At 39.3% G+C, this 13,614-nt stretch overlaps 1 protein-coding gene across 1 annotated transcript in view; it reads right to left on the bottom strand.

Moving 5' to 3' along the window:
- Positions 1 to 13,614, bottom strand: part of PYGB (glycogen phosphorylase B) — a 689,075-nt gene that overhangs the window by 239,347 nt on the left and 436,114 nt on the right. Inside the window, exons 12-13 of the mRNA XM_078649032.1 lie at positions 7,576 to 7,690; positions 556 to 657 (exon numbers count right to left, since the gene is read on the bottom strand). Of these exons, the coding sequence (XP_078505158.1) occupies positions 556 to 657; positions 7,576 to 7,690 (217 nt within the window). The remainder of the gene's footprint in view (positions 1 to 555; positions 658 to 7,575; positions 7,691 to 13,614) is intronic.

Raw genomic sequence — 13,614 nt, forward strand, 5'->3', positions numbered from 1 at the left:
ACTTGGAAGTTGTGACCGATGCATCCTTCCAATCATACTACAGCTTAGTTTTGTATTTTAGGGGAAACCTTAAGCCTACACCCATGAGCAATGTTATATCTGCAAGAGCAGATGTATAGTTCCCGTTGCGAATCTGGCCCATATATAGCTAGAGTGAGTGCCTTACTAATACTTTGACCATCAGAAAACAGTACACTGGAAGAACCCTTGAAACTTAAGCACAAAATTGGGCCTGTATACTAGGTTACAGGGTGGTATGTTCTATGGATGATATACAATAGGAACTAGCAGCAATGCCATAAAATCCATTCAGCTGTCATCACTTGGATAGTGTAATCTGGCATTCTATTGTTCTTTCATTAGACAATAAAATTCCCATTTTAGACATAGTCTCCGTTCAACACATCAAAACATTGTGAACCAACACGGCGCTTATTGAAATACCATGCTCTACTTCACCATATTACATAATGAATCCTTCTATAATAATATCAATTGATATTTAAAAGGATAAAAAGTGAAGGCGCAAACACTTCCTACTTGTGTACACTTTACCTGCTTAACTTTAGCCACATCCCTGATGAATGCCTCATCATTAACGAATTTCATCAACTTCTTGAGCTCGCTTAAGTCAGACAGGAAGCCGTCTCCAATTCGCTGAGGAGATATAAAAAAGGTACCACTGTGAAAAATGACATCTGAATCTTAGCTTCAGCACAGCAATTCAAAGCCATGGTGTAACACAAAGCATGAGATGCATACGCCCTCATTACAAGCACTGCGCAACCTCGATTTGAGAAGGAGTCGGAATTATGGGAACACAGACTTTATCACAACCCATAACTACTGGGTGAAACAAAGTCCACAGCTGTGCTAAATATCAGCATGCTAACTCTGTAGGAGTTTAACAGAGGAAACAGGACAGGTAAACATGAGGGTTTTGGTGTGAAAAACACCCAATTCTCACGTTGTTCCACATTTATCTGAACTGGACTACCTGTCTCTAGCTACCCAATGGTATAAAAGCTAAAACATTATGAAGTGTACTGCACTCAAACAAATTATGTATATCTCTGAATGATCAAGCAGTTCCATCCACATCGTTAAGGTAGAAAACATAGATTGGGCTCTGACATTAATCTCAGAGATTAGTTAAATTTATTCCAGAGGTGGATCTGCATCTGGGGAGTTGGACGGCTCGGATTCAGGATACCTTTTCCACTAACTTAAAAACCAGGAAGTTTTAACCATGTCAATTCAGTTAACTAGAAATGAGACTACCTACAAAACTTCACTGAGTTCTACTCTGATATTTATTCACAGAACACCAATAATTGTTTTATGTTTTAATGTTTCAGGGATAGGTGTAACACCAACTTATTTCTACAAAACATGTCTACTCTGTTTAGTTTGGGCTTTGACATTTAAGTTATTTATCTCTTAACTGTATTGTTACTTTCCTCGGGCAATCTACTTACAACCATCTGTGCACTCAAGTTTTGGTCCTGGGGCGTATTTTTCTTTACCAGATTTTGACCCAGAGCAAGTGAGAGAAAGGCAGAAAAGGGAGAAAGAAGGAAGAAGAGAAAGATAGGAAAACAGTAACAAAGGGAGGAGGCAGGGATGATAAAGGACCTCTAAGATTGAGAAAATGAGTAGGAAGTGTAGAATGGTGGAAGGAAGAGGAAGGAGTTGGAATCAAAATTAGGTAGTCTTTGAAATGTAGTAACCCCCGCGTTTTGGCAGTTCCAGTGGTAGGGTTCTAACAAAAGCTATGGTTTTTGCTCTTATTTAAAAAAAAAAACCATAAAAAATAGGAACTACTTGAGCAAGCTGTGTAGACATGGTTCAATAATGTAAAAAAGAATACTTTCCAGAAGAAATGCCATTGTATGGCATAACGCAACACATTCACTGGAAATATTTTTTTACTATTTTATCTTTTTAACACACATTAACACACTTCGGTCAAATAATTTTATCTCATTAGTACCAGTATAACTTTAAGGTGATCACATAACCTTTGAAAATGGTCTGCCACTGTGTAGCATCAGAGTGGTGCTTTATAGTTTTTTTTGGGTGGGGGGTGGGGGTATATGGCGCGAACTTGACCCGTAGGTATCCGGTATCAGAGCGCTTTACATGAGCACCAGTTACTTTACATAAGTACAGATTCATTTTTGTTAGGACCAGGGAGATTAGATGATTTGCCCTGAATCACAGGATGTTGAGTGTTGTCGCAGAGACTCGAACCCGGTTCCCCAGATTTTAGGTCGAGCGCCCTAGCAGTTAGGCTACATCCTCTACCCGTAGTGTTTAAAAGCTTTATTGAGCCATACGATAAATCATGAACAATACACAAAAAAATTACAGAGCAACCTCAAACATATTAAGAACAAACTACAGCTAATATAATAAAGTGTTTTATATTTTTGGTTTTCCTGGGAGTAGAAGAGAAGGGGAAGGGGACAAATCAAGGACTGACTGAAAGGAATATAAAAAGAATAAGAAATAAACATACAAAGCATAAATGTTAATTAAATTCATCATATAGAGAAGATCAGTAGAATAACATATATATTTAATAACCAAGTTATATAGTTTGTGAGATTACCAGAGAGTTCATGGCAGTTTAAAATTCCCTGATCATGTACACATTGTGCTTGAAACATTTTTGGTTATTAACACAACAGCGGTCCCTACTAAAGAACAGAAAATGTGCAAAGCGAAAATGAATACAGACCCAATCAGTACTGTATTGGCAAAGAACTTGTCCAGCTGGACAGAGGTTCAATATTTAATTTAAGAAACAATTTAAGAGAATAAGCAAAGAAAAATACTGAGAGAGGGGCACAAGCCTGTGTCCAACTACAGAGACAATTGAGGCATACAATTTGGGAGACATGTAAAGGCGGGGGGGGGGGGGAGGTTCCGGCGATGCTCACAGTTTGTTTTTCAAGAAGATAAGTAATTAAACAAACAAATTGCAAGTAACTGCTCTGCACAAACATTTAAATGTATCAAACGTATATATTTGAGCAGTTTTAAAGTGTCGACGACGTTTCGATCCCAGCCATGAATAAAGGGATCATCTTCAGGACTTAAAAATGTGCATGCCTGTAATTGAGTGCCTAAATAAACTTCATCACATTACACAATTTAAAATTGGGAGGAAAAGTTGGAAAAAAGAACAAACAAAAGTAGATATTAAAGCATCTGTGCAAAGACTTCCTTCTATCCCATCGGGGAAGCAGACGCCTGCATCTACCCGCCGCACTGACGGCTTAAGGTAAGCCTGTGAAACTCTCCCTCTCCTCTCACCCGAGCCTCCAACTCCACCCGTCGCCCGTATCTGACTCTTGGTTCCTTTTCCTCAGGCGACCCGACCGCCAGGAGCACACGGCTGTGGCTCCCACGCATTGACATGAACCCTTCACCCTCAAGGAACTCTAGGTGAATTCTTCACCTAACCATAGACTCCCATATACACACGGCATTAACTCGGCCGTAGGTAAGCATGACCCTCCTTCCCTCGCACCCCCTCGCCTCCACGCCCTCTGCCGCCCACCTTAATGCCTCCGGTCCTTCTCCCACAAGTAATTCGGCCAGCATGGAGCACACGGCTGTGGCTCCCTCCACTTGACCACTATTCCCTACCGGCTGTACCGAACCGCCACTTTAGGTGAGCCCCTCACCGTAGCTCTCATTACTCAACACTTCACTATTCCCAGGGCCTTACCTCGCACCTTTCCTCTTTGGGGTAATTGATCCGGATCCCACGGACAATCTCATACTGCGAACTTGGCTTCATACCCCTGCACTTGCTAGCAGCATCCTATGCTGGTAAGGCTCCCTTGCCTCGCTACCCCCGCGCATTAGGTTACTCCTATTAAACACGCTGTTCTGATGATCCTCCATACACCTTTTCACTGTGCCAGAATTGTATTCACCTTTGTCACTGCGCCGTTTACACCATCTCTTGCCCCTTCCTTTCTGCCCCTTTAAATCTGTGTCCCACTTTGATCCAAACTGGTTAAAATTGTAATATGTACTCACTTAGCCGCCCTTCCCGCACCATTTCTAAATCGCGACATTACATTCTGAATCAACGATAAAGGATAAGCTTTGGAGTCTTTGCACAGATTCTTTAATATCTACTTTTGTTTTGTTGTTTTTTCCAACTTTTCCTCCCAATTTTAAATTGTGTAATGTGATGAAGTTTATTTAGGCACTCAATTACAGGCATGCACATTTTTAAGTCCTGAAGATGATCCCTTTATTTATGGTTGGGATCGAAACGTCGTCGACACTTTAAAACTGCTCAAACATATACGTTTGATACATTTAATTGTTTGTGCAGAGCAGTTACTTGCGATTAGTTTGTTTAATTACTTATCTTCTTGAAAAATGAACCGTGAGCATCGCCTGAACCTCACCCCGCCTTTGTATGTCTCCCAAATTGTATGTCTCAATTGTCTCTGTAGTTGGACACAGGCTTGTGCCCCACTCTCAGTATTTTTCTTTGCTTATTCTCTTAAATTGTTTCTTAAATTAAATATTGAACCTCTGTCCGGCTGGACAAGTTCTTTGCCAATACAGTACTGATTGGGTCTGTATTCATTTTCGTTTTGCACATTTTCTGTTCTTTAGTAGGGACCGCTGTTGTGTTAATAACTGATTACCATAGTCCCTAGCTAACTTACTTGGGTTACCCTTGTTGATAAAACAGATGAAACATTTTTGGTCTGTTAGCTAAAAAAGTTGAAAGTGGTAACCAGTATAAATCACTTTAACTCTATATCCGCTAGATGGCATAAAACCATTTTCTAATCTATGATGATCACATACATTAAACAGTCAAGCTTTGTATGAAATATTTGAGGAATATTTCCAATTAATAGTTATTTGCTGAAAGGCAAAAGCTAACAATAAATCCAACAACCTATTTTTAGAAAGGACAGGGTCACCTTCAGGATCAACTAAGCTACCAAGCAAAAGGTATATAACATTAAAAGGGCACCGAGTGTGAAAGATTAATTTGATTTGACTTCAGACTTTGTACGAAAAGGATGAAGTGTATGGGAACCAGAATAATATAGGCATCATATCACTGTTGCGATAATGACATTACCAACATTCGGAACTGTTCTCTCTCTCTCTCTCTCTTCCTCTCTCTCTCTCTCTCTCTCTCTCTCTCGAGAGAGAGAGAGAGAGAGAAGGTAGCCATAAGAGATGGAGCAGCATAAAATCTGTTAAAAATGAATAATAGGATTACTAGATGTCTTCTGAATTTTAGACCAGATTTTATTCAAAAACATAGTTGACCGGGTAAAACCCAGATTAGCTACCCAAAGTAGCTCTACGTTGGATTTGGTCCTTGAATACTTGACAAATGAAAATATTTATAAATCATAGAAGCTTTGGGGTACAAAGTCAGGAGACATGAGAAGGTTGGAACGTTAGAAGCTGGAGTAACCGTATCCTCTAGAGATAGGAAAATATCCAACCCTATATTTAAAAAAAGAGTAACCAGAGTCTGAAATTAATTATGGTATTGAAAGGACTTTTGAAATTGAAGGAACAAAATGGGTGCAGCAACCCAAATAATATTTCTTCCTCTACAAGATCTCCAATATAGTGTTTTATTATTGAGTTTATATGGTTTGTTTTACCATAAAAGCATATGCAATACTGTATCACAATGAATCGTATTAGGGAAACAGCAGGATTTTAGTTATATACAAATATGTTTAAAAAGTGGAGTAGCTGCAAGAGAAGGGAAGGAGGCTAGAAAAATAACTTACTGTGGCGTAAATGATTTAAGCAAAATTTTCTCTACATCAAACCATAATGGGGAAAGGAGAAAATAATTTTTGTTGAGTAAGAGAGAGGCCTGTCGGAGGCAAAAGGCTTTATGGTACAGGCTCGGATCTGGAAAATTGACTCCACCTTCTAGTTTATATTTCTTGAGTAAATTAATAATATCCTGAATTTCATTTTACTCAATAAACATTTAAGGAGGATAAAATCAATCTTATTAAAATAAAATCAAGGAATATTGACTAAAATCATGGTGACAATATATAAGATATATGTGAAATCATCATTTTAATCGATTCTGCGTGGTCCCGCCAGGATATAAACAAGTGGTTCCAAGAGGACAGCAAGGAGTCTACTTTAGTCAAATCCTCCTTAAAGTTAATACTTAATGTTTCAATCATGGAGCTGGTATTGTGGTGCTTTTTAAGTAACTTTTTCTCAATCTGAGACAATCCATTTTTGTTGAAATCTACTAAATATGCAGCAGAAGAAGGATTATGTGTCAAACGAAATCCACAATGATGCGGAAAACTTAGCAGCTTCAGCTTCTCATAATTCCAGTGACCCTGCTTAGACCTCTGTGAGAGTACCAGGGTGCAGGTTGTGCTCAGTTGCACTGACAGAGAATTACCTGGATGTTGTTTGTGAAAAACAGAAAAAAGAACTTTGTTGCAAAGCTCTTGAAGTTATTTAATTGGCTGCATGGGCGTAAACCAATGCATTTATTTCTAGTGACACAGATATCTTGTATGAATGCATTTACATTACAAAATATCTTTATGTCATCCGTTTTTCTCATTATATGCTTGGGGAGATTTGTAGTGCCCATGAGGTTGATAATTTATATCCCTGCATTGGAATGACCGTTTATCATAAGTGGATGCTGGTGCACTGCACTGGTTATCTAGTGTCATTTAGTGTGATCATGATTATGAGTACCATTTGTCTTGTTTATTGATCTGGTGCGTGTTTCACCAGGATTTCTTAATATGTATCTGTACAGCACATACAACAAGTATGTGTTCTTTAGTGCAGAATATCCCTGTGCCAGTTAGAGATGAAGCCTCCTTTGATGTCATCAATGGAAAATTGGAGATGGCTCCGAGGTGCAGAAGAATGTCTGTCAGTTGAGAGTTGTAAGTCAGTCCAACAGAATTTGGGATTTAGGAGCTGAGGGATAAGATCACAAGCTGCATCCATCTTTGTCAGTGCCCCATAAAATGGCGTCATACATTTTGCTCCTGTGTAGCTCCCCACATGGGGCCTCGCTTGCGCTTATACTGAGAGACGTTTGAAGTTATTTTGACAATAAACTATGCTTCAGCGAATTACACTTTCTTCTGAAGTTTGAGTGCTGCGCTTGAGAAGTGGAGGTACTTAGTGCCCAGATGATCAGGATACTCAGTATTATTTATTAGGACGGATCAGTGCTTTGCTGCTGCTGCCCCCACACCTTCCCTATTTGTGGGTTCCTAGAGAAAAGTATTTCCATTTCTAGCACTGCACATCATTCTACCTAAACACACCAACACTATACAGCCTTATCAACCCAGATGAAATGCTTTCAAAAGAAAAAGGAGCATCATTCCCCAATAACAACAAGCTCCTGAGCTCAACAGTTATGCAGTTACTGGCATAAAAATGTGCAGTTGCTTGTACCATTTCATACCAGACTACGTAACGCTGCATCCAAACGCAGTTGTGCTGAAAATCTCAATCCACACTGTACATTTGAACCTTGGCATTATGAAGTACCTCAGCAATAATGTCAGTCAGACCAGGGTTGCAAAGTTGAAGCCAGCGCCGTGGAGTGATTCCATTTGTCTTGTTCTGGAACTTTTCTGGTTCAAGCTCGTAGAATTCCTTAAAGCTGAAACATCAATCGAGTGCAAAAGGATTAGAATTGGCCTTTCCACACTTTCTATTATTCAAAATTTAGCCAATAACCCTGCAACAGACCATTGTGGTTGTTCACTAACTACATAACGTCATTGAGTGTATATGAATACTAGATACAACCAGTCAATCCAGAAGATGACAAGATGACAGGTCATCTGCAGCAGACTCTCTGTAAATGCAATTAACTCATTTACAGACAGTTTTCGCAACATTGCAGTAAGGTGTTTTTTATGGATATTTGGAGAGTCCATATTTATTGGCCATCATCCTTAAAGGGTACTGTCATTAACCACTGATAACCCAGGACTTCAGGCACTACTGCACATAAATTCAATAACCAAGTTAAACCCTTTGTTCATTTAACCTTGCAAGTAAATGAGGGAGGTTTAAGAAATTATTGAATTTAGGAGATGGTAGAGGGTTTAGAACCCAGATACTTTATGACACCAGTAATCACCCTGAATAGCCAAGACTCAGTCAAGGCTCTCTTTTTAAAAATGATATATGACCCATATTATAGAAAATTGTTAATCCGTTCTCAGTAAACTTCATAAACTCTCAGGCTGCTCCAGTTTTTGTTTAAACACATACAGTTGAATGGGAAAACGTAGGAGACAGAATGCAACAAGTTGACTAATATATGCCTAACCTCTGCCCTAGTTTCTCAGTCGCCATGGGTTAGTTAGTAGGGCCGACCTCCACTGGCCGAGCTTCCATCCACAGCAGTCCAAAAACCAAGACAATTCATAAGTAATCATCAAAATTGTAACATATCCCACTCCAGTTCAAAATGTAGTTGTTCAAAGTCTTCATATTCAGGTAATATGGATACTGCAGGTGTAGTTGTCACAATCTGTGCCAAGATGCAATTCAAAAGAGGCAATATACATTCACTAATTTTTGAGTCTAAGGTAAAAACCAGGAGGTTATCTTTTGCTGCCATGGACCGTTCTAGAACAGCTCAACCAATCTAATGAGAACAGTATCTTTGAGAAGGAACAAAGATGGGTTTACCGCCTTTCTACACACCTAACAGGACTGAACGATGCAATACCATGGGGTTCAGTGATGAGACAGTGAAATAGTTTCCTCTACACTCTGAACAGTTGTTCAACTTAGTCTATAACCCCTTAAGTAATGTCTGTTCCGTCCTTTCCTGACTTCCCTATTCTGATAAGAAGACATAAAGGCCAGTAATTCCCATTCAGCCCGACAAATGGGGACGTTTTGTCATACCTTTCTCAAGGGATCATTGTCACCATACACAATTGATTCCTTGGTTTGGATAGGTGACTATACATTGACGGCATCCCACTGTGTTAAATTTCTATACGGGGGTAGTCTGTCTTTGTTTGCCTTTTCTTGCTTTTTCCTGTTCAACCTAGCAAGTCATACATTTTTTCTGTCGTATGGATACAACTGAAGCACATACATCTTATCTTTTTATGAATACACGATTGACTCTCTAGTACATCGGGCATTGTAAAAGTAAAATTAACATAAAATTATCCTTGACGAAATTAGCTATAATGCCCTCAGCAGACTGCAATCATATATATAAATACCATGCTGAATGTTCATTGTAATCGGTGCACAAAGACGGCGTACAGACGGCAGTCTGTCTGTTATATGTGAAAACAATAAAGTTCAATTATAATATCCGCACCACTGAACCAATAATACATCAATTCTGTTGCGAGGCCCCACTAAGATAAACATTAGGAGCCCGCTACACATGACTGTTAACATCGTCACATGATCGGCACTCACTCCAATCCGCAAGCTTTATATAACAGCTTCCGCTTGCGGTTCCGTACTTTCGGGCCGCGGACGTGGCAAGAAGCAGGTTCAATTGCGGAGAGTCGCCGGGAGTCTGGTAAGCGGGAAGTGGGCTAAAATTGGGTACATGCACGTATCTTTCACCGGCAGCCTGTCCCAGGTTTCGGCGCACTATCCGTGCAAACCATGCCGTTTCTCCTATTACCTGACTCTTTATGTAGCGTTATAAGACCTTGGTCTCTATGTATCCTTAGATTGCCGGGCGTGAAGAATTTTCCCCTGCCGCGAGCCCATGGTGTACAGCACACTAGATGCTATTGTGAGTACTAACACCATATGGCTGCTTATTTCTTGTCTCTTCCGTTTTTGGTGAAGGTGTATTTATTTATATTTATTGTTATTTTCAGTGTTCTTTTTAAGTGGCTTAACCGTTGAATTGTTTTTAACACGTGGACACTTTAACAACTACATGGATTTAAATAAATGTCCTCATTTGCGCTCCTTTTCCATGAAAGAGTCGATTGCGCACATAGGAAGGGGTTTAAAGTAAAAACCTTACTGATCTCTTTTTGACAAAAATATTTGTTAAATGAAACACGGTGCGCTTGATGGTACTTTAGTAGCACTTATATACGCAAGTCTGGGAGTATTATGCATGTTGTAGAATGTGAGATTTTAAACACAATGATGTACTTATAGTTCAACGCTTACTAATTGGGTGAGGCTGTTCATACTATATAAGCAACGTTTTCTAAAATTGTGTCAAACCAGGAAATAGAGTGCCTTTTCATTTCCTGTTTCTTTTTTGTTCTGTTCTGTCTATTGATCCATTACAGACACGAATTTGTCACTTACAGGAGGAGAAGCACAAGCAAGTTCCCAGTGCTGTGGATACACATAAGGTCGTATTCCTCTAACTTTCTTCTACCTCAGGTGTTTGTGACGCATTAGTGTGCTTCACCCACTTGACGTAGTTTGTGTATGGTCCTGATGAACGCTAAGCCGATTTATGGCTCTTAACAGCAGAAACATGTCGACCTATTTTGTTTTATTTGTAGGACTGGGTGATTCAAACTAACACAATCACCATTTTGTCCGAACTTTCACTTACTTTTTAATGGAGTTAGAGCTACCCCCTAATAAAATTAATCTGGGGAGTAGTCCACACTTCTTTTAACTCACTTAATCACAACTTTCAAAAAAAGACCCCAATGAAGACAAATGGCAACCGACTATCTTGTGGGTGCCTGAGGGTTCTTTTTCTTTTCCACACTGTGCATGCAATGTTAAACTACATGACTGCTCATGGTTTGAGAAATCTCTCCCTGTGGTAGTAGCAACTGACTATCCCTCTTTTGGTATTTTCAGTCACTCTTTTGTTGATTTTGATTTGGTTATATTTTGCTGCCATGAACCTACCACTTACAACTCTGTATGTGAACAAACTAATCTTTGGTGGCACGTAGTTGAAACTGGCTGGTCAGGTCAAGATTTGTGGTTGACAAGTGCACTTGTGGAACCCAAACGCTGATGAACTGTGCAATGGGAAATGGAACATAGGGTTAAGGTCCAAGAGTGGTTTGAAATAATGACTCCGGACCATAAGAGCTAAAAATAAAATTCCATCTTGTTCTAGAATAAGGGCCTGATTACACCTGGTCTATGAGAAATGCGATCCCTATGCAAACCCGTTTGCACAGTAATCAGAAGTCCAAGTTGTGGGGAATTTATTACTCTTATTTTATTGTGTGTGATAAAGTCCAGATCCGCAGGTAAATTTCTGCAGGTAAAACTGCTGGAATGTAATAGCGTAAAAGACCTGCTATTTACTAAGATGAACATTTTATTTACAGTGAACACCAAAATCCAAAATGTATTCCCTGTTTCCAAACTAACATCTCATAGCATAGGCAGAAATTATCGCACCTGATACATTCTAAATCTAGATGTATAAATATATTGTGGAACCTAATCAGGGCTCTCACAGTCAAGCCATAAGTGTGACCCTTCAGCAGGGGGCCATAAGTGTGACCGGTCAGCAGGCTACTTAGTACTTAGAGGTCTGTGGTGACGATGTTGTGCCCTGAAATTATACAGCTAAGCAATCTATGTGTGACGGCTGTTTAGCAGAAATGAAATTGGAACTATTGGTTGTCGTTGTCTTATTTTTTTACTTTAGACTGGGATATTCTAGGATCTTTTATAATCATACTTTTTCTTTCTAGGTATTCCACTTCTTGAGCTACAAAGGTCAATTGTTATAGCCTTATAGCCTGCCGTAGCGGGCTATACTGGCTAAAGGCCCGAGCTGAAGGCGAGGGCCTTTAACAAGGGAGAGGGACTTTAATAGCCAGCATAGCCCAGCTACGAAGGGCTATAAGGCTATTCGAACATTCTGCCATTAGAGGGCAGAATGTTCTCAACAAATAAAACAAAGCCTTCAGGGAGCGGGAAGGGGTTGAAATCCCCCGAGGCTCCCTGAAGCCTTTGTTCACAGCTAGAGCTGTGAACAAAGAAACATTGGAATGTTGGAGCTCCGGACTTATACCAGCCATTATAAGCTCAGAGCACTCCATACTCTTCAATGGAGCTACCAACATTCCAATGTTCTAATAAGGCTTAATGAGAAATATAGAATGCACATCTGTTAACAACATTATTCATTGTAACATGATGATCAAGTTTGCTTGAATATATTCATAGCATTTAATCTGAATTTTAACTCTCTGTTCTAATTAATTGTTTTTGAGTGACAAAAGGTTTCATGGATGTTGATAAGTTCATTCCTATATAACGGACACAGTTTCACAGAATAAAATTAAGTAAAAGTTTAATCAAGCCTTTTTCTGCTGTTTATTCTGAAAAATCAACAGTGACCAGATAATGTTATATTAACTAAGAACAGAGTGTGATGGGTTAGAGAGGAACTTCATGCCAGAAGACAGAGACATGAGACAGGCCATGCAGATTTGTCTCACCTACCTTTGCTGGAGGCTAATGGGAACACATTTACCCATCACTTATTGGGCTTATCAGCCTGCCTGCAAACACACACAAGACAATGCAATTACATTGAACATTAGCCTTATGCAGTAAGTGGGTGTGATCTTTAAAACTCAAGTTAGGCCCTTTCTTTGGTGCTAACATTAGTTGAGTTAACCAAAGAGGTGCATGTGGGATTGCACAGAATACTTTATGCATTAACATATACGTTGCAATATTCGTTTTTGCTGTTCACACTTCTTGTAAACATTGCAGCTATTATTCTGTTGATTTTTTATTATGGCTACTTTTCACATTGTGCCTACTGGGATAGGAATTTGATTTTTAAATAAATCTCTAAAATAGATTCATTGTTCCTAATGTTCTTGAGTGTGACGTTCAGTCTCGAAAGAGGGTTTGGGCTTCACAAATCATTCCTGTGATAACTCATAGAATTGATCATTACCTGAAACTCATCTCACTCAAATACTACTCGTGGGTGGGGGTGGTTGCAGTCAACTGGCTTTCTGTGCAGTGATTATATTTGTATGTAGTGAGGACATATTTTCCTTTTTCAGGAGTACATTTCTGAATACTAGCCCAGACAAGGCATATATCACATACGCTAGCAATGGGTTGTAGTTAAATATTGATCAAATATTAACTGAAGGTGAAAGAATTATTAGCAAAATAGGATGTATTTTTCTAGATGATGTGGAATGTGCACAGTTTCTTCTGAAAACTAAATTTTATACCTGTGTGGGAATATGGGCGGAGGTGACTGTGTAGTAAAATGGCAAATAAAAAATCCCAATGTAATGAAACAAATATAAAAACACCCCTTCATCTTTATAATCTCGATGTTCCAGAGGCGTTGCTTTGAAGGATTTCAGATTTAAACATGCACTCTGCCAATACACATTTACATCAAATATGTCCATGGATACAATTTGGTTTGACTGATACAGAATTAGTCAGGTGAATCTCCTTAAGCCTGCCCAAAAGTGTAACCAACGAAGGCTGACTTTCCTAGGTTGTCCATGATTCGCCACCACCTGGTTGTGGGAGTAAATTGAGCTGATATTTAACACTGTCCCTGAATTAAGACCAGATCCTCATTCCCATGAATGAGGG

The sequence above is a fragment of the Lissotriton helveticus genome, chromosome 6 (assembly GCF_964261635.1).
Source record: "Lissotriton helveticus chromosome 6, aLisHel1.1, whole genome shotgun sequence".
Taxonomy (NCBI): domain Eukaryota; kingdom Metazoa; phylum Chordata; class Amphibia; order Caudata; family Salamandridae; genus Lissotriton; species Lissotriton helveticus.